Genomic DNA, 22,375 nt, shown 5'->3' with positions numbered 1-22,375 from the left:
TTGGTCTGAAACACGGGTCTCTCAGTCCCTCTGCTCTGCTCTGAGCCCAGGAGAAAACATTTATCGTATCCTACAGTTTTTATCCAATGAGGAGAGAGAACGGCATGCAGGGCTGTGTGTGCAGCCAAGGAACGCCGTGAATGTGGTGACGTAGGGACGAGGACTGTTATGGTGCGTTCAAGGAAACTCGTATTTTTCCGACCGTGAAGTCGTACCAGTTCGATCTGGTACGAGTTCACCGGTCGGAAGTTACGAGTGGCCGTTATAGTGACTTTCACCGGTAAAACAGGTCGGAAAAACACGAGTGGGTTGCCTGGAACGCTACAAAGTCGTAAGTTGTGACTTGAAGCTGTAATTTACGATTTCAAAAGCCTGCCTGGAACGCAGCATTAGCGAAAACGACCGGACCACTTACTTCTGCTTTAAATGTAGTTAGAGTGTCTGCCTCTTTGACCCATGGAGAGAGCTGGTTCCACAGTAAAGGAGCCCGGTAACTGAAGGCTCTACCTCCCAGTCTGTTTTTAGAGATACTGGGAGTCACTAACAGACCTGCGTTCTGGGAGCGGAGTGCTCTGGTCGGACAGTAAAGAGTGATTAGTTCTTTCAGATAGGTTGGAGCTTTATCATTAAAGGGATAGTTCACCCTAGAATGATATTTCGCTCATTATCTACTCACCCTCATGTTGACTAAGGGCTGGAAGAAGTTTCAGAGTCCTCCGTCCCTTCTCTGAGTTACAGGGGGTCTTGGCGTAGCAGTGCATGTCCATATAACGGTTGCAAAGGGACACCAGAGCTCTTCGTAAAAAAACACACACAAAAAAACATCCAAATACCTCCATGATGCTCGTATGTAATGTCCGTCTTGTGCTGAAGCCCCAAATTGCGTAATTGTCCCGAAAAAAATTAAATAAGTCTATATTTTAAGCTTGTTTGTAGCGGAAGCTTCTCGAAGCTCCTCTTCCTGGTCCGTCCAAATCTTGCGTGATTCGCAGTAACCGCACTGACGCCGGCGCAAATCACGCGAGATTTGGACGGACCAGGAAGAGGAGCTTCGAGAAGCTTCCGCTACAAACATGCTTGGAATGTGGACTTATTTAATTTTTTTTGGGACAATTACGCAATTTGGGGCTTCAGTACAAGACGGACATTACATACGAGCATCATGGAGGTATTTGGATGTTTTTTTGTGTGTGTTTTTTTACGAAGAGCTCTGGTGTCCCTTTGCAACCGTTATATGGACATGCACTGCTACGCCAAGACCCCCTGTAACTCAGAGAAGGGACGGTGGACTCTGAGAATTCTTCCAGCCCTTAGTCAACATGAGGGTGAGTAGATAATGAGCGAAATATCATTCTAGGGTGAACTATCCCTTTAAGAGCCTTATAAGTCAGAAGAAGGATTTTGAAGTCTATTCTAAATCCTACAGGAAGCCAGTGGAGAGAAGCTAAAGTGGGAGAGATGTGCTCTCTCTTCCTAACTCCTGTCAAAACTCTTGCTGCGGCATTCTGGACCAGCTGGAGACTCTTTATAGAGTTTTTCGGACATCCTGACAGGAGAGAGTTGCAGTAGTCTAGCCTAGAAGTGATAAATGCATGCACCAGTTTCTCAGCATCACTCTGGGAGAGGATATTCTTAATCTTAATGATACTACGCAGATGGAAGAAGGCGGTCCTAGTCACGTGTTTTATGTGGGAGCTGAAGGAAAGGTCCTGGTCAAAAATGACTCCAAGGTTCCTCGCAGTTGTACTCGGGGTCAGAGTGATGCCATCTAGTGTAGCGATCTGATTAGAGAAAGTGTCCCTGAGATGTTTAGGTCCAAACACAATGACCTCAGTTTTACCTGAATTCAGTAGCAAGAAATTAGAGGACATCCAGGATTTAATGTCTTTCAGACAGTCTTGCAGATTGATGAGGCGGCTTCTGTCATCTGGCTCCATGGACAAGTAGAGTTGCGTATCATCCGCATAACAGTGAAAATTGATTGAATGCTTCCGGATGATGCCACCTAATGGGAGCATGTAAAGAATGAAGAGGATTGGCCCTAAGACTGAACCCTGCGGTACACCATACGTAACTCTGCTATACTCTGAGTGGTCGTTATTAACATTAACAAATTGAAACCTGTCAGATAAGTATGACTTAAACCATTTCAGGGCGGGTCCTTTAATCCCAATTTCATGATCTAGTCTCTGCAGCAGGATGCTGTGGTCGATGGTGTCGAATGCAGCACTGCAGACAAAGACGACTTGTCCATTTTTCTTCTTTTTTGTTCAACAAGTATGTTTGTTCATTCTCAGAAAAACATCACAATACTATAACAAATAACACAGATGTAAAACAGAACAATCACAGTAAGGTTCATCTTAAATATGCTAAATATGACACGGCAATAGAATGCATTATTTGGCACAGTCCAAAGCATAAATCATCCTGAAGTGTCACTGATGGTCTTTGTTATCCAGAGCAGAAAAGCACTTAAAAAAGACATACATGAATAAATAAAAATACTCAGTCATTGATGGTTTACATTCAAGGCGAGCACGCCTCTATGCTTTTCTCCCCACTAACAATATCATGAAAGATCTCCATATTGTATCAAAGATGGAGTATTAACACTTTATAAATGTGAGTTTTTCAAGCGTAAGCTGGTTTGTGTGTTATCTCACTGTCACTGTTACTTGTTTCCCTCTCAGACTGACTTAAGTCCTGAGGGTGAGCGTTTATGTGAACGAAGACGAGGACGGAGCAGAGTCTCTAGGATCCATGTGTCCACCTATGAATAGTGACGGGTCCAAAGAATGGCCTCTTTACTTCAGTCCTGGACCTGGACCCTCAGAGTTACAGTAAGTGACCTGCTACAAACCTGTGAACCTCCAAACTGTCTCTGTAGCAGAGTTTAGTTTATAGCAGATAGCAGTTCAGAGTAGTGCCCCAAGAACAGAGATTGCAGTCCCTTCTTATAACCCACTTTATGACTCTGGTTACATCATTACTACAAGCACTTCTAGCCTTCCCAGACAATAAACCAAGTCAACAGATGTGTTACTCAACGAATGGCTACCCCAGTTGTACCTGTTATGATTGGATGTTATTACATGTTTGACCGCTAGGCGGCAGTACTGGTTAGTAGTCAGCTTACCATACCATATAACACGGTAGAGCAAGACTGCATGGAGCCACATGTATGTTGTTGAGAACATGAGACATTAAACTAAGTTACTTGCTATCAACACGGCCTCATCCTTGGAACACGAACATGACATGGTACCAGGAGTAAACTCGAATGGGCGACATGGATTTAAAACCACCGGAAAGTTTGAAACTAACGGGGAACGTCGACGAGAACTGGCGCACTTTCAAACAGCGGTTTCACCTGTATGTTGCTGCTACGGGACTCGAGGCAAAGCCGGAAGCAAGAAAGGTAGCGCTGCTGCTAACAATAGCAGGGCCACAGGCCATAGAAGTATTTAACACGTTCGTGTTTGACAGTCCTGAAGATAATGAAAAGTTGGATGTAGTGCTTAGCAAGTTTGATACTCACTGTTCTCCGAAGAAGAACGAGACGTACGAGAGGTACGTGTTTCGGTCTCGTACACAGCGGCAACATGAGCCCTTCGATAGCTTCCTGACGGACTTGCGGCTAAAGGCGCAGTCCTGCAACTTCGGAACGCTGAGTGACTCCATGGTCCGGGACCAGATCGTCTACGGCGTGGAGGATAAAAAGGTCAGAGAGAGGCTACTACGGGAGATGGAGCTGACGCTGGCAGGAGCCATTAAGATCTGCCAGGCCAGTGAGCTGTCCCAAAGGCACGTGAGGACGTTCAGCGAGATGTCTGCAGTCGCCTCGGCGCAGAGCGACAGCGCGACAGCGCGACAGCGCGGCAGCGGTTGGAGCAGTGTCGTATCAGCGGAGACGGCGCACACAGACCCGGCCTGCACAGCAGGAGGACGTGATGATAAACTGCAAGCGCTGCGGCTCACAGCACAAGCCTAGACAGTGTCCAGCGTTTGGTAAGCAATGCTCCACTTGCCAAGGCAAGAATCATTTTGCTAAACAATGCTTCTCCAAACGGAAAGAGTGGAAAAAAGAAAAAACTGTAAACTTAATAGACGAGCCTGATCTCAGTGACACGTTCTTTGTTGGAATGGTAAATTGTGAAAGTGAACAAATAAATAAGCCAGACAATGTAAATGATGTCACTACAGAAGATAAGTGGATAGCTCCTCTAATGATAAATGGGACTGTAGTCACCATGAGATTGGACACTGGTGCCAAAGCAAATCTCATAAGCATGTGTGATGTGAAGGCAATGAAAAATAAGCCACAAATAAAAAGAAAAGAATCTGGACTGAAAGACTACAATGGGCGGCCAATCAAATGTTTGGGCACATGCAGGTTGAGTGTCACAGCTAAAGGAAAAGTGCACCACCTATCCTTCTTTGTTGTGAATGAGGGACGTGAATCACTTCTTGGTGACAGAGCCTGTGAAGAACTGGGGCTTGTGGAAAGAGTGTATCAACTGATATACTCCAGGTAAACACCTAGTCGTTGCTGATGCCCTATCCAGAGCAACTACAGGCGACAGTGTGAGTGCAACAGACGAAGACATACAGTGTCACGTGAACATGGTGTCGGCTACACTGCCTGTGTCGGACACAAAGTCAAGACAAATAGCGGAGGCTACAGCAACGGATGCTGAGCTACAGCATGTCATGAAGAACATGGATGAGGGATGGCCAGCTGGTTCGTGTCCACAATTTTACCATGTCAGAGGTGAGCTTAGTACTGTGGATGGTCTGCTGTTGAAGAAGGGCAGGATTGTTATTCCACGGGCTTTGAGAATGGACATGTTGCACAGGATACATGAAGGCCATCTCGGCATCGAAAAGTGCAAAAGGAGGGCGAGAGACACGGTTTTCTGGCCGGGACTGAACAAAGACATTGAAACACTTATAAGTAAATGTGAAACATGCCAGAAACACAGGAACAAGCAGAGCAAAGAGCCTATGGTGGTAGCTGAGGTGCCAACAGCACCATGGCACAAAGTAGGAATGGACTTGTTTCATCTCAGAGGTAAAGACTATTTAGTGGTAATGGATTACTACTCAAACTTCCCTGAGATGGCGCTACTAACAAGCTCAACATCAACTTGTGTCATAACACATGCTAAATCTATCTTCGCCAGGCATGGCATCCCACACATCGTGGTGAGCGACAATGGCCCCTGCTTCAGCAGCAAAGAATGGCAGAAGTTTGCAGTGCAATATGATTTCAAGCATGTGACGTCAAGCCCACACTATGCACAGTCAAACGGGCAAGCTGAAAAAGGAGTTCACATTCTCAAGCAACTCCTAAAGAAAGCAGCTGACAGTGACTCGGATCCCTATCTGGCTTTATTGAGCTACAGAGCATCACCTCTTCAGTGCGGCCTATCACCAGCTGAACTGCTGATGAAGAGGAAGCTACGAACAACTTTGCCGAGTCATCAAAATGACAAATTAAAGCAAAAGAATCACTCAAAGATTGAACATAAGCTACGACAACAGAAAATGATGCAAAAGTCATTCTATGACAGAACAACCAAGCATCTCCCTCCACTGACTACCAACGACACAGTCAGGATTGAGGATGCTGATGGATGGAGTACAAAAGCAACTGTCCTGCAAGAAGTTGCTCCACGATCGTACACGGTGAAAACTGATGATGGACAAATCCTCAGACGCAATCGTCGCAGTCTGTTAAAGACTCCTCAAGGGACTGTTGGTGAGCTCAGTGTAACCTGTGGTGAATCTCAGGTAACTCCCACACCTGCTATGGACTGAACACTGACTCTCACACACCTACTCCAAGCGAACCTGAGTTACGAAGGTCCACAAGAGAAATCAGAAAGCCTGATAGACTGAACTTATAAACAAAGAAAATTCAATATGCATGTTAAAGATGTTGAACAAAATGTATATTGATTGATGTTGTGAATGTGTTCTAAATGGTCGAGTAGTGGCTTAGATATGAGTTATGCAATCTGATAAACTGTTTATACTGCTTATGTGTTGCAGAGTTATGCTGAATGAGAAATGGTTAAAATAACTGACACAGCTAATGTGATGATTCATGTTAATGCATTTTACCTTAGAAAAGGGGGGATGTTATGATTGGATGTTATTACATGTTTGACCGCTAGGCGGCAGTACTGGTTAGTAGTCAGCTTACCATACCATATAACACGGTAGAGCAAGACTGCATGGAGCCACATGTATGTTGTTGAGAACATGAGACATTAAACTAAGTTACTTGCTATCAACACGGCCTCATCCTTGGAACACGAACATGACAGTACCTATAGGAATTTACAACCTAGATCAGTTAGTAAACAAGGTTGTACGTGGGTCATCCTAGTGTCCTTCCTCTGCCCCCAGATTTATTGTTGTCAGTACACAAATGTCTCCACTAATGGAGTTAACAGGATTGCTACAAGATTTTACTACAACTACTTCAAAGACTATGTTACCACTTATTATAAGGGGAATACCAATCACAGCAATTTCCCACCACACTTATATACAATAAACATTATTTTCCTAACCACAGAAAGAAAACTAACATAACTGGATTGTCAAACTAAGATTATATGAAAGAACCATTAAAATAATAATTTGATTCAGTTGGGACATTTATGACTTTTTAAACATATTAAATAGAGAGAAAGCAGAGTCTCCAGGATCCATCTGTCTGTCTATGAAGAGTGACTGGTCCAAAGATGACGTTCCAAACTTCAGTCTTGAACCTGGACCTGGACCTGGACCTTCAGAGTCACAGTAAGAGACTGTTTCTGCTGTAAACTGAGTTGAAGATGATTCAGTCATTAGACTCATGTGAAGGAAACAGAGAGAAACCAGGAACCAGATGTGAGGCTGTGACATGTCGTTGATACAGAAATGTCTTGACAGGAGGAAGAGGAGTGGTGTCTCTGTGGACGAGCAGCTGTCCTGTTGTGGTCTCTGTCAGGATGTCCTGAAGGATCCAGTCTCCACCAGCTGTGGACACTGGTTCTGCAGACAGTGCTTCACCTCATACTCGGACCAGTCTGGTTCTTCAGGAGACCCCTCCTGTCCCCAGTGTGGACAAAGACCCAGAACCAGAGGTGAGCTGCAGACAGTCAATCAGAGCAGCTGTGTACAAAGTGAGACTGAATATCTGTCTGCTGATGTGGTCATTTCTGAAACCAGGACCTGTTGTTTTCTACAGAGTCACTGTTCCATCACAACTGCTCCGCTACAACTGTGTACACCACATCCGCTGTACTCTGGCTTAGCTGATCGACAGCCAGTCAGTAATAGGGCTCCAAGTAAACATATGATCCAGTTTGTCCAGTAGGGAGTATGTCACCCTCTCAAAAGCAGATAGCTGTGCCATTGTTGTAGCCCATTCTTAGGGATGGGTATTGTTTAGATTTTATCCAATACTGGTGCCAACCGTTGCTTAATGAATGGAAAACATACAAACTTTGTCCAAAAATGGTGCCTTTTGGGGCGTCATTTAGCTCAGTTGGTAGAGCAGGCGCCCCATGTGCAGAGGCTACAGTCCTCGCCGTAGCTAGCCCTGTATCGAATCCTGACTCAGACGGCCCTTTGCTGCATGTCGTTCCCCCTCTCTCTGCCTCCCCATTTCCTGTCTCTCTCTACTACTACACTATCGATTAAAGGCAAACATCCCCAAATATATAGTATCTCACAGAAGTGAGTACACCGCTCACATTTTTGTAAATATTTTATTATATCTTTTCATGGGACAATACTGAAGATATGACACTTTGATACAATGTAAAGTAGTCAGTGTACAGCTTGTATAACAGTGTAAATTTTCTGTCCCCTCAAAATAACTCAACACACAGCCATTAATGTCTGAACTGCTGGCAACAAAAGTGAGTACACCGCTAAGTGAAAATGTCCAAATTGTGCCCAAAGTGTCAATCTCTGAATCGAATCGTCCAATAGTAGACTACTCGAGATCACCCCTAGTCAGCACAAAGAGGACATTAAGAGAAAAGTAAACAAAGACTATCAGTTATTCAAAAACAAAAAGGATTACATGTCTCATCAAATGTCTCTAAAAAAGTATTTGCCAACCAGTTTTCATGTACTGTTCCACATGCTTTTACCATATAATGACAATCAAGAACTGGAGTATCCTCACAAAAACAACCAATTTTGCCTCAAAGGTCATAGGTCTCCACACTCCCAATCTCACTCAGTTAAATACCAAAGCCATCACATGCAATGCAAGACCACACACACCCACTACATCAGTACTTCACATTACTCCTCTCTGGACATACAGAACACTACGACCTAACAGAGCACGGTTTAAAAACAGGCTCATACCCTCAGTCATCTCAGCGCTGAATACAATAGTCACACAATAGCCAGCTCCATCAAACTGTATGCCATGTGTTTGTGAATGTATTGTAAATTTGAATGTCCAATGTTGCCATTGTATGTAAGGACCTTCTGTATCGGTGTACAAACCGGTGAAAATAAATTTCCCAAAAGTAAAGGGACAATAAACAAAAGTAACTAACTAAACCTTTTCTTTTTTGTCTGTAGTTCTTCTGTAGCTGATGAAAATAATTAGATCACATCATCAGACTCTCTGTCTTCAGTCTGACTCTGTCTCTTCTCTCTCAGCAGATCGTGGTCTGCAGGAGGTTTTAGATCAACATAAGATCAGTCTGAGGAGCAGATGTGAACGAGTGACTGAAGGAACTGAGGGAACAGGAAGTGGAACCCTCCTCAACAGGATCTACACTGAGCTCTACATCACAGAGGGACAGAGTGAAGAGGTTAATACCCAACATGAGGTGAGACAGCTGGAGACAACGTCCAAGAAGAAGACCCTCCATGACACTCCAATCAAGTGCCAAGACATCTTTAAAGACTCACCTGTCCAAAAGAGAGAGGATGTCTCTACAGTCTCACCTGTCCAACAGAAACCCATCAGAGTAGTTATGACCAATGGTGTCGCTGGTGTTGGAAAAACCTTCTTGGTGCAGAAGTTCACTCTGGACTGGGCCGAGGGCTTGGAGAACCAAGATGTCAGTCTGCTGGTTCTGCTTTCGTTCAGGGAGCTGAACCTGATCAGAGATCAGCGGCTGAGTCTTCTCAGGCTGCTCTATGTTTTCCATCCAACATTACAGAAGGTCACAGCAGAGCAGCTGGCTGTCTGTAAACTTCTCTTCATCTTTGACGGCCTGGATGAAAGCCGACTGTCACTGGACTTCAACAACAGGGAGGTTGTGTCTGATGTCACACAGACGTCATCAGTCAACGTGCTGCTGACAAACCTCATCCAGGGGAATCTGCTTCCCTCGGCTCTGGTCTGGATCACCTCCAGACCTGCAGCAGCCAATCAGATCCCTCCTACATGTGTTGACAGGGTGACAGAGGTCCGAGGCTTTACTGACGCCCAGAAGGAGCAGTACTTCAGGAGGAGGTCCAGGGATGAAGATCTGTCCAAAAGAATCATCTCACACATCAAGACGTCCAGGACCCTCCACATCATGTGTCAAGTCCCAGTCTTCTGCTGGATCAGTGCTACAGTTCTGGAGCACATGTTGACCACAGACCAGAGAGGAGAGCTGCCCAAGACCATGACTGACCTGTTCTCACATTTCCTGTTGGTCCAGACAAAGAGGAAGAAGAACAAGTATGGTGAGTGAAAGATGTGGAATGGAAAAAAAAACAGTTGTAATTGCCAAAATCCTGATAGTGGCCGGTGGCTGTGTAGCCTCCTCCAGTCACAGTCAGCTGCATCATGTTATTGCAGCAGATGTGCACAGAAGTAAGAAGTAAGTAAGGGTAACACCTTTGTTACTGAGACCACTTCAAAAAAGAAACTCAGCATTTTAAGGTTATTGGTTGTGTTATAGTCCAAATGGCCTGACATTAAAGGGACAACGAGGAGTTTTGGAAAGCGAAGTGTTTCCTACTACATTTACCATGAGCCTCCGCGCGCACGGTGAAATTCTTGGACTGGCGCAAGACGGACGTCTTGCCAAGAATGTTTTCATTCATCAAGAATTAAAGTCAGAGGTTCAAAGAGGTTCAGATACTGTCGTAGTCCCGACCATAAACGGCGATTCGGCAGCGTTTTTCTCATGACCCGCCGGGCAGTGTCCACGAAACCGAAAGTAAGGAAATGCTAGTCAGCTCACCCAGCATTTCTGCCACCACTAATAATAACAAATCGTAAATTCATCCACATTAATATGAGACTTTTTTATTGTTGCAGAATTTTTCGTTCTGCCGCTGGAGAAATTCCTCGTTGTCCCTTTAAGCTTCTTTATTAAAAAATGATTATCAGATTCCACTTTCCCTCTAGATGTCCTAAGTCTGTCAGCGAAACACAATTTTTTAAAAATGCGAATCATTGTTATTGTGTTCTTACCATTTCAATCAGGTCAGTTTGTTTTTGAGGAGAAGATCTCTGTCAATCTCTTCACACCTTCCCCAGCACAGTGTCACTCTATGTAACTCTAAATAAGTGCAACAAAAAGATATTTTTGAGTTTGTAGAAAAACATGTAGAAATGCACTCAGAATTAAAAAGATACTGTGTAGTGTCTGTAATTTAGCCTAAACTATGAAAAATAAAAAGACAAATAGGTAACAGCACCTAGAGATCTGCTGCTTCATCCCTCTCACAGCAAGTATTAACTAATACATTCTGTCATATTACAGAGAAGCATAAACATAATTAGCTACTTACTATAATGATAGAAAGACTACAGCTTTATGTAAATGCAATAGATAGGTTGGACAGCAAACACAGCAAGAAAGACAACCAGATATAAACTATATTAACACTGATTTGTCTTTTTTTTATTTTTCTTACATTTAAGATAGTGTCTTAAGAAATAACTACTGGAAAAGGTTAATGTAGTGATTAAGTTTTAAGTTTGTGACCATCAGCTGCCAAAACACGTATCTCCAACAGTGTCATTTTGTCTTTGTAGGCGATCAGCCGATTAATCAGCCATCAGCTTTTTCCAGCTCCAAACAAAAAATCCAACAACGATCAACCTCTGGTGAAGGGCATGAGACAAATCCACAGGAGCTAATGGAGGCCAACAGGGAAGTTCTTCTGAAGCTGGGGAGGCTGGCGTTTGAACAACTGGAGGAAGGAAACATCATGTTCTACCAAGAAGACCTGGAGCAGTGTGGTCTGGATGTCACAGAGGCCTTGGTGAACTCAGGACTCTGTACTGAGATCTTCAAAAGAGAGAGTGTGATCTTCCAGAAAACAGTCTACTGCTTTGTTCATCTGAGTGTTCAAGAGTTTCTGGCTGCAGTCTACATGTTCCACTGTTACAGCAACAGGAACACACAGATCCTGGAGAACTTCTTGGAAGAACAAGATGTTGATTTAACCCTGGATGACTTTCTGAAGAGAGCCATGCAGAAATCCCTCACAAGTGAAAATGGTCACCTGGACCTGTTTGTTCGCTTCCTTCATGGCCTCTCTCTGGAGTCCAACCAGAGGCTGTTAGGAGGTCTGCTGGGTCAGACAGACAACAGTCCAGAACCCATCCAGAGAGCCATCAACAACCTGAAGAAGATGAACAGTGATAGAATCTCTCCTGACAGAAGCATCAACATCTTCCATTGTCTGACGGAGATGAAGGACCAGTCAGTTCATCAGGAGATCCAACAGTTCCTTAAGTCAGAGAACAGATCAGAGAAGGAACTCTCTGAGATCCAGTGTTCAGCTCTGGCCTACATGCTGCAGATGTCAGAGCAGGTTCTGGATGAGTTGGACCTGATGAAGTACAACACATCAGATCAGGGACGATGGAGACTGATCCCAGCTGTGAGGAACTGCAGGAAGGCTGGGTGAGTCCAGACATGATATTTTTAGTTTAGTTAAGTTCAGATAAACACATGATAATCACGTGACATCACCACACTACTGGCCACTTGATTGAGCATCTTCCCTGAAAGAATCATGAGCGTCTGACACAAAAATCAAACCCACTATTTTTAAAAACACATCATTGTCTCACTAGTTGGGAAATTAGTTGGGTATGGTTAACTCTCCAGAAACACCATTATGTTTATTTAATTTTAGTTAGTAGCTAAGGATGGCCATGCTTCTCTAGTTACTACCCGCAGTGAGAGGGATGAAGCAGCTGTGCATCTACGTCTGTTATAATAGTAAAATATCTCTTTCTATGGTTCTTGATGAATATTTAACTTTTTACTCTGAACATTTTATTGCTCTGACTGACAGCTCACCTCAACTCAGGTGATCCTCAGGTTATTGTTTCACATGTGTGTGTGCGTGCAGGTCTGACACACACAGACACACACACACACACACACACACACACTGTAATCCTGCAACTACAGGAGCCTTAGTGCATGCTATTCACACCATAGATGAGCCAACATATGACCATGTTACCACAGAATTAATGAGACGAGTAGTTCAGTGTTTCCACAGTCTGTGTTTTTTCTCCACTTTCTGACCGTCAGTTTCATCAGGTCGCTCTGACTCCACACTGCTCCTCACAGCAGCAGACATGATGCTGCTAGAGTTTCCTCTATCTCCTCGACACTGACCTGCTGCTCTCCTGGACACTCAGCCCTCTGCCTCCCAAACAAATAAATATACAGTACCTCCAGTGCGACACTTCTTTGTCTACCGGGCCGGACTATTTCATGAAACGTTCCACTCGTTCACCATCACTGGTTGCCATCAGCTCCACTTACACTCATTTCCTCTCTCTTTTCCAACTTTCACATGATCCCTTCCCTTAAGCTGTTGCTTTAGCTACTGCAGCTGCAGACTACGTGCAGCCACAGACAGCAGACTGACAGGCTTAATATGGAAGAATCTAATAAACACAATCTTTCAAAAAAGAACAACAAAAAACAAATCCTGCCCCCTACTTGATCAGATCTTTATTCAAAAAGATTTTATGTTTTCTCTAATCACAGACTACGTTCCTGTGGACTCTCTGAGACTCACTCTGAAATTGTGATCTCAGCTCTGAAGTCCAACCCCTCCCACCTGAAAGAACTGGACCTGAGCTACAACAGGAACCTGAAGGATTCAGGAGTGAAGGTTCTGTGTGCTGGACTGGAGAGTCCAAACTGTAGACTGGAGACTCTGAGGTCAGTTTGTCTGTTGTAGTTTTTTATCTGTATTTAGCTCAAATGTTTGAAGTTTCACTTGTTCATTGGTTGAGGATTTAAACAAAGAGTTGGAGAATAGAAAGAACTTAGTGTTATTATTACTACAAGAAGGAGAGACCAGTCATAGTGTTTGTGAGAGAGAGAATTGCTTGAAATCTTTAATTGATTGATCGGCGGCCCTTTGCTGCAAGTCACCCCCCCCCCCCTCTCTGCCTACCTATTTCCTGTCTCTCTCAACTGTCCTGTCAAAAACAAAACAAAACAATCAAAAACCCTACATAGGTTAAAACACATGAGAAATAGTAGATAGGCAATAATACAAAAATCCAATTAACACACAGCTGTCATCAATAATTTAACACAATACGTATACAGCTGATTTAAATATTTAACAGCTGATGGAACAAATTATCTCAGATATCTATTAGACTTTGCCTTCATAGAAAAGGCCAACCTCCTTCCTGATGGCAATAGCCGAAACATTGTATTTAGAGGGTGCGGAGGGTCTCTCAATATGGCCTTAGCCCTCCAAATACACCTGACCTGATCTTGCTGTGATCATTAAAATCTACATCAATGATTCTTCAGCACTGTTTTCAGCATGGTGGTTTTTTTTTTTATAAAAACAGGGATTACTTGGCAGGATTACATTTTTAGAATCAACCATATAGTAGACTAGACATGCACAGGGCACACACATAATGACACTGCACGACCCAACACCACAAACAAACCAACACATGAAACAACCACCTGCGTAGCCTCAATCTGTGTTTCCCAGTTTCCACACACCGTTCTGTCTCTGTTGCAGTTTAGCTCCAACAGTTTAATCAAACCATCACTCACTGCTCCCTTTTACAATCTCAAGTTTATCCTTTGTGTTATATGAAAGGGATAATGCCCGACGAGGTGTCCATTATATTACCTCGCAGAAGCCTCTGCGTCGTCAATTTATTCCTGATAATCATTCAGCATCAGCATTATCCCGCTTATACCATGGTCACTTACAAAATAACTAAATATTAAATCAATTATTAATACTTTAAAGGTTGAATATGGACAATTACCAGAATACCACCATCTATTGATCAAGATAGGCAACAACAACAACAGAAAAATAATTCCTGCAGTCGGTTGCCAGACCATTGCTTATAACACACTGTTGCCAGGAGTGCTCTAATCAGAGGAGGACTATGCAGGATATTTACCTCATGTTTCCTTTTCCAGCTTCAGACTAATTGTGATGTTAGATAAATGACTTGTAACTTGTGCCTCTGACCCGGTGTCACAGCTCTCATCTCGGTGGAAAAAAAAAAAGAGAAATCTCTTTTATTCAGATTGGAGGACTGCAGTTTGTCAGAGATCAGCTGTTCGTCTTTGAGCTCAGCTCTGAAGTCCAACCCCTCCCACCTGAGACACCTGGACCTGAGTGACAACAACCTGCAGGATTCAGATCTGAAGGATCTGAGTGGTTTTCTGGAGAGTCCAGACTGTAGACTGGAGACTCTGAGGTCAGAATCTGTTTCATTTCTGTGCTCAGATGCATGTGATGTGAATGTTGTGTCGACACTGAGATGAAGACATGAGGCTGATATTATAGTGATCCACACTTCATATTCAAAGCCAACACGTCATTAGTGCTAGGTGTTGCCATGGATTTACTGAATGGATTCTGTTTGGATTCACAGGGTGAATAAATTTCTATTTTCAGAGAACTTATGCTATAAATTCTCCATTTGACCTGCTGCATTAATGTTAATTGTTTATTTATTTTATTTCATGATTTCAACAAAGAAAAAGAAGGGTCTCCCGCACACTGTCCAATCACTTGCAAAAACTTAATTATAAAAGAGACAACGTTTCGGTCCTCAGGACCTTTTTCAAGAAGAGACTTTCACAAAATCTCCTCTTGAAAAAGGTCAAAAAAGACAATGAGGACCGAAACATTGTCTCTTTTATAATAAAGTTTTGTGCAAGTGATTGGACAGTGTGTGGGAGACCCTTTTTTCTTTGTTGACTCCAATCCCATGCTCCAACGCACCTGTCTTTTAAAGTCCCCCTCCCGCGACCCTTTTTGGTCATTTTAAAACTAGCTCATTAGCAATGCACATTAGCAATGCACCTCTGGAGGGTGGGCGGAGACTGCGCTGCTCTGCACCCGCCCACCCACCTCCTCGCACCCCACGCCCGGCTTGCTGACAGCTGGACATTGTACAATTACAGATTCAGCGCGTTTAGCGTAAAACTCCACACTGGGATTTGATCCCAGACTGGAACATAGTCCTTGCTCACAGTGCAAGCTGCTCTACCAGGGGAGCTATACCTGTTATACCTTGACTACTACACCGAGCTGTCAAGGCTTTCACCTCTGAGCCAGATGCAGAGCGGGGCGGGAGCTTGTAGCACTAGTGCCCTCCCCTGGAGCTGTGACACGTCAGTTCCAGTCTCCCTGAAACTGCCAGTTTGCGTCTGCCATTGGTTCACAGCAATTTGAAGGCAGAAAAACTCAGAAATGCAATTTTGCACTTCCTTTTCTGCTGATATGTGCTCTAAACATGAGAAAAATGCCACAGGAACATGTGAAAAGCACGAAAAACACGATTTTCACGGGAGGGGGTCTTTAAAGATTTTATTTAGGTGTGCATCAGCCTCTATACCTTGCATTTCATGATTTCAAGAAAGGTGACACTAACAGCTCTACACCTGCCAAACCAGTACTTTGGAGAGAAGTCTGAGGAAAGGGGCTTGGACTTTTGTATTTTCAAAATTTGGCCTGCTAGAACCGTTTTTCTAGGATCTCCTACCCAACCTTTAATGGGAGAATAGATTTTTTTCCCACCCAGCCTAAACCTACTAACCTTTTGTAGGTTAAAACTGTTACGGCAGTCAGCAGGTTTTTCTGTCTGAGGTTCATCAGCACCTTCATTCAACATGTGTTTCTATACGTCTGTTGTCATGGCAACATAGTTCACCCTCGCATGTTTGTTGTGTTTGAAATCTTGAGCACCATCAGTAGCTGAATCTCTGATAAATGTTGCTGCACAAGTTTTCAAGAGTTTGAGGGGTAGAGTCACTGCGTCTGTGTTGAAGCAGCACCAACTTCTCATGGATATTAATGAGCTGTTCTCTCTCCGTCACTGTTTAACCTGCTTCCTGTTGCTTCAGCTGTTGGACTTTCATTTTCTAAACTTGTTCTTTCTGAAGCTTCTTCAGCTCTGAAAAGATGATGAGACACTGAACGCTGTCAACAAGGAACTTTGTTCTCAACTCACGTCTTTTATTATTTATTTAGATTGAGGGGCTGCAGTTTGTCAGAGATCAGTTGTTCTTCTCTGGGCTCAGCTCTGAAGTCCAATCCCTCACACCTGAAAAACCTGGACCTGAACTCCAACTACCTCCAGGACTCAGGAGTGAAGGATCTGAGTGGTTTTCTGGAGAGTCCAGACTGTAGACTGGAGACTCTGGGGTCAGTTCACCGAGTGTTACTGTTGTAGATCTTAGATCTGCCTCCCACATCTGAACCTGATTGATTTCAGAACTGGAGTTACTGTATTGATTTTAATATAATCAATGAAGGACATTTGAAATAGTTGTTGTTTTCCAGTTGTTCTTCCCACAGACTGAGAATGATTTTTCACTTTCACTCACTCTTAACACACTTTACACTAATTTCACTCAGTCCTCATCAATAATATATGTTCATTTCACTTCAACCTTAAGGGGGCGCTATCACAAACCTATGTTAGACTGGTCTGCAGTGTTAAGCCAGTCTTCATTTTGTTCACAGAGATGATTTGACAAAATTTGACATATTTTATTCTTTATTCAGATTAAGGGGCTGCTGGTTGTCAGAGATCAGTTGTTCTTCTCTGGTCTCAGCTCTGAAGTCCAACCCCTCCCTCGTGAGACACCTGGACCTGAGTGACAACAACCTGCAGGATTCAGGAGTGAAAAATCTGAATGGTTTTCTGGGGAGTCCAGACTGTAGACTGGAGACTCTGAGGTTAGACTCTGTTATATTTCTGTGCTCAGATGAACATGATGTGAACGTTGTGCCGACACTGAGATGCAGACATGAGGCTGATATTATACTTGCTCACACGTGTGATCTTTATGGTGATGTGTGTTTTCTTCTCTGCTGTCCAGTCACTGTTTCTCTTCACATTTCAGCTCAACTACAGAAACACATGTAATGTGTCAGGCAATAACTGATCTATGGTCAAAAGCATGGTGCCTCCACCTCCTTCCCAAGGCTCTGTGATGTTTGTAGTTACACCAGCTTGGACGCATAATTTCAAGCTTGAAGCCCACTAGCTTTGAGCTTGATGTAATTCCAGCAAAACTCCATTTGATGCAGTTGATGCGGCCACTTCTGTGCTGCAGATGCTAGCAAATGCTCCATCCTGGTTCTCCTAGACACAGTGCAGTCTTTGACACTGTCAACCACTCAATTCTCCACAATTGCGTGCCACTGCTTCTGCCTTGATTGGTTCCATTCCTACATCTCAAGCAGACAATTCACTGTGTCACATTGAAAAAAAATCATCCAAACCCACAACAAGTCTTTCCACGTTATGCAATTGATACACAGATCTACCTAAATGTCAATTCCCAAACTCAGACCAATATCACCTGACAATCTTACTCTTTAGCCCCCCACATTATACGAATGTTCTTTCTGCCCAGAACCTAAATCATCTCTCTGTTTACATCAGGCCCCATGCAAAGACAGTTTTGACAGTGATTTATGTTTTAACATTTAACATGAACATTTAAATCCAGTTGTCAGGTCCACCTTCTTTCAGCTCAGAACCATTCCAAAGATTAGGCATTTCCTGTCATCCTCTGATCTAGAAAGAGTTATACATACATGACGTATATCACAGGCTGGACTACTACAACTCCCTTTAATCTCCCAGGCTACCATCTACCATCTCCAACTAGTCCGAAACTTTGCTGCCCTGTTATTAACAAGATCAAAGAAACAAGACCACATCACTCCTATCCCTGCATCACTACATTGACTCCCCGTTCACTTCTGGATACATGGCTGCACAACATGAATTTGTATCTGGAGCCACAGGTGGAGCTGGCAGAGTTTAAGAGGTGGGAGTCACTAGGCCTGCATTGAAGCAGCAGCAGAATACTAATGAATTGTTTCCAGCTGTAAATGAGCTGTATGTGACTGTTTTAACCTGCTTTCTGTTGCTTCAGCTGTTTGACTTTCATCTCTTAACATGTTTTTTCTGAAGCTTCTTCACCTCTGAACAGATGATGAGACACTGAACACTGTCAACAAGAAACTTTGTTGTAAACTAACTTATTTTATTCTTTATTCAGATTGGAGCGCTGCTGGTTGTCGGAGATCAGCTGTTCTTTTCTGGGGTCAGCTCTTAAGTCCAACCCCTCCCACCTGAGACACCTGGACCTGAGTGACAACTACCTACAGAATTCAGGAGTGAAAGACCTGAGTGGTTTTCTGGAGAATCCAGACTGTAGACTGGAGACTCTTGAGTGAGTTCACAGAGTGTTACTGTTGTAGATCTTAGATCTTTATCCCACAACTGAACCTGATTGATCTTCATGAATAGACCAGCTGCATATTTTTGCTGGAGTTGTGATTGACTGATTGATTGACGGACCACAGAACACTTTGTGAAAATGCCCTGTTTGACTTGAATGTCAGTGAATTGCTCTAGTGTGCACAACAGAACAGAGTGGAGAAGGAGTAATTGGGAGGTGGTCCTGGATCAGGACTACTTCTGGATCAAAATGTTAAGATCCAGTACCTTTACATTTTGATCCAGTTCAGTCATGAATAAAAGTGTTGGAGTCGGTGTTTATTCCCAAATGTCTGATCAGATATTGATTCTGTATTGACAAGGATCAATCAGTTTTAACATGATGAAGATGAATGTTGTACATTTTCAGATTGGGGAGCTGCAGTTTGTCAGAGATCAGCTGTTCTTCTCTTGGATCAGCTCTTAAGTCCAACCCCTCCCACCTGAGACTCCTGGACCTGAACTACAACAACCTACAGGGTTCAGGAGTGAAGGATCTGAGTGGTTTTCTGGAGAGTCCCGACTGTAAACTGGAGACTCTGAGGTCAGACATGAGGCTGACATTATAATGATCCACACTGAGGGTCGTCATGTTGGTGCCTGTTTTTCTGGTTTTAGTCCAGTCACTGTTTCTCTTCACATTACACCTAAACTACAGAAACACATGTAATGTGTCAGATAATAACTGATCTATAGTCAATAGCTGGTGGCTCCCCCTCTTGTTTGTAGTGAAATATTCAAAGCCAACATGTCATTAGGGCTAAGTGTTGCCATGGATTGGCATTATTAGAAACATTATGTTTATCATTCATGCATTGGCAGTATTTTATTTCATTATAAAGAATACAAACCTGTTGGCTCTTTGTTAAGGTGACACCAGCAGCTCTACACCTGCACTCACCTGACCACATCTTGTGTGTGTGTTAAAATCAACCTCAGCTTTTATGAGTCCATATTGGATGAAAATGGGTTTTAATGGGAGAACAGATTTTTTCCTCCAGCCTGACATCCCATAATAACAAGTTGTGCTGGTTTCAGCTCTTTGAAGAAGTTGGAGAAGGTTAAATCTGTGAAGTCAGTCAGCAGGTTTTTCTGTCTGAGCTTCATCAGCTGCTTCATTCAACATCTGTTTCTATATGTTTGTTGTCATGGCAACAGAGATCAGCATGTTTGTAGTTTTGAAAACGTGAGCATCGCCAGCAAATCTCTGATAAATGCAGCTGCACAACATGAGTTTGTATAGATGGAGCCACAGGTGGAGCTGACACGTGAAGAGGTGGAGTCACTACGTCTGTGTTGAAGCAGCAGCAGCTTCTCATGAATATTAACAAGCTGTTTTTTCTCTATGTGACTGTTTTAACCTCATTCCTGTTGCTTAAGCTATTTGACTTTAATTCTCTAAACTTGTTCTTTCTGAAGCTTCTTCAGCTCTGAACAGATGATGAGACACTGAACGCTGTCAACAAGGAGCTTTGTCCTCAACTAGTTTCCTTATTATTTATTCAGATTGAGGAGCTGCAGTTTGTCAGAGACCAGCTGTTCCTCTTTGAGCTCAGCTCTGAAGTCCAACCCCTCCCACCTAACAGACCTGGACCTGAGTGACAACTACTTGCAAGATTCAGGAGTGAAGGATCTGAGTGGTTTTCTGGAGAGTCCAGAGTGCAGACTGGAGGCTCTGAGGTCAGTTCACTGACTGTTACTGTCTTTGATCCACAACTGAACCTGATTCATCTTCACTCTGAATCTGTGGAGTGGTGGATAACGTTATATAACATAAATGAAGTTAGAACGTGTGTATCTAGTCTTAACGATTATAAACGGGTTACGGAGTGTGTTTGTGTCGCGGTATGCAGCGAAAAGAGCTGGGACACCGGCTGTAGCATAATGTAGCATAATGTAGCATAGCCACAGGAATAATCCTGCTTAGTTCCTCTTTAAGAAGCTGTTAACAGGAGCTGTCCACCACCATGGTACTGAAACTAAATCAATTGATGCCAGGAAAATTGATTGTTGTCACCCACCATTTCATTTTCACTCGATGAGCGATCTGTGCGCATTGTGGAGCTGAGCAAACCTGGCCTGCTTACCGGACGGTGGATGCCTATACACCTCAGCAGGCCTAATGTCTGGGGCCTTTGCCAGTAAGTTTACGCTTCTCTGGAAGTCCCTAGCTAACTTCTCTGTGAAACCAGCTTCTTAAAGGGATATTCCGGCGTAAGTTTAACCCATGGTCCAACGCACTGTAACACCGAGTTAACCCCCCCTCAAGACATGAAGTCTGCTAACCGCTAGCTTCTCTAGTTGTAGCAACTTTAGCAATGACCGCACCATAACAAACAGCGCAGTATACGGATCCACTGGCAACCGATCAAAAAGCCACTTATAGCCTAAAATAATGCTCAGAACAGCACCAAACGTCATCAACAATACAAACAGGGTCCCATCCCATAATATGAGGCATCAAACATCTGTTAGCTTAGCCTGGTGAGACGAAAACCCAGCGATAACCTGCTCTATAAAGCTAATAAAAGGATTGCTTGCTGGTTGAGGAAAATCGGTGCAGCTCTCCGCACAGCTTAAAACCAACGAGTCTTTGCTATCTCAATGTATGGACCTGGCACATGGGCAGTCGCAGCAGATCTCCTCGCTTTCCGCAGCTCTCCAGGACACAGCCCTGTGGGATCCCTCCGGGTGACCTCCTACTCAACGCCTAACCACCAGCAGTAGTGGGCCAGGTAGTGGCCCAAGGACGAAAGGAAACTTTGGTCGGTGGCAACATCACTGGAGTGCCACATCCTGGGGGCTTGAGGCTGAAGGAGTCCATTTCAACTTCGGCAGCACGTCTGGAACTTTTGAAGGAGGCAATGTTTAGGCGGTCCAGGAGTCACCACAGCCCAGGCTGGTCAGACGGCTCACTTTAGGGAGCTGCGTCTACGCCCTGCCCCAGGTTTCAGCATTTACCTGCCACACATCACCCTGAGTCTTTTCCCTACCGCAGCCCTGCCAACCCACAAAATCCATCCCCTCCTCCCCTGTTCCCACCAACATCATAATTGTTTCACTAAATGACACGATAAAAAGTGCAAGAATTACCTTTTTTGCCCAACTCATATAAACTCATACTAAGTTCCTATTTGACACCATCAGTTCTATTACTTTCCCCGCTGTTCCTTCTGACCCAGCCATTTCAAAGTCTGACTGTAATGTTTTCGCAAACTTTATTGAAGACAAAGTGAATGATATCAGGACAAACTTTCCTCTAGCCAATGAATGTCCCTACACCATCCGCCCTCCCCTGTATGGGTGGTCCTCGTTCTCATAGGTTTCAGAGACGATTATAAGCCACTTAACTATGAAACTGTCAGTTCCAGCTTTCCTCCACTGGCTGCCAGTTAGCTCTAGAATGTTCATGAGTCCGGCCGTGTTGGGTCCGAGATCCAAGACTGGATCGTCTGACAGGGGGACCGTATGAGTTTCCAATAACAGAGAAAGAGCGCTATGTGGAGATGAATGAACAGAACAATATTGCGTTGGTTGAGCCAAAAGCCGGAAAATCTATTTGTGGCAGACGTAATTTATTTGTGGCGGGCGGCCACAAATTAATGAACATATGGGAAACAC

General features: G+C 43.7%; 1 protein-coding gene across 1 annotated transcript; it reads left to right on the top strand.

Annotated features, from left to right (window-relative positions):
• Window positions 1-6,703: 6,703 nt before the first annotated feature.
• LOC146992522 (NACHT, LRR and PYD domains-containing protein 3-like) lies at window positions 6,704-21,468 on the top strand. The gene is made up of 11 exons (XM_085790835.1): window positions 6,704-6,816; window positions 6,949-7,247; window positions 8,689-9,708; window positions 11,012-11,888; window positions 12,996-13,172; window positions 14,531-14,704; window positions 16,486-16,659; window positions 18,534-18,707; window positions 19,125-19,298; window positions 20,261-20,434; window positions 21,384-21,468. Exons 1-11 carry the CDS (start codon window positions 6,737-6,739, stop codon window positions 21,466-21,468), a joined length of 3,408 nt encoding a protein of 1,135 aa, XP_085646961.1. The 5' UTR covers window positions 6,704-6,736.
• Window positions 21,469-22,375: the final 907 nt, after the last annotated feature.

The sequence above is a fragment of the Trachurus japonicus genome, chromosome 1 (assembly GCF_045865225.1).
Source record: "Trachurus japonicus isolate A0001 chromosome 1, Traja_1.0".
Classification (NCBI taxonomy): Eukaryota; Metazoa; Chordata; class Actinopteri; order Carangiformes; family Carangidae; genus Trachurus; species Trachurus japonicus.
This window is presented reverse-complemented; position numbering and strand designations above follow the sequence as displayed.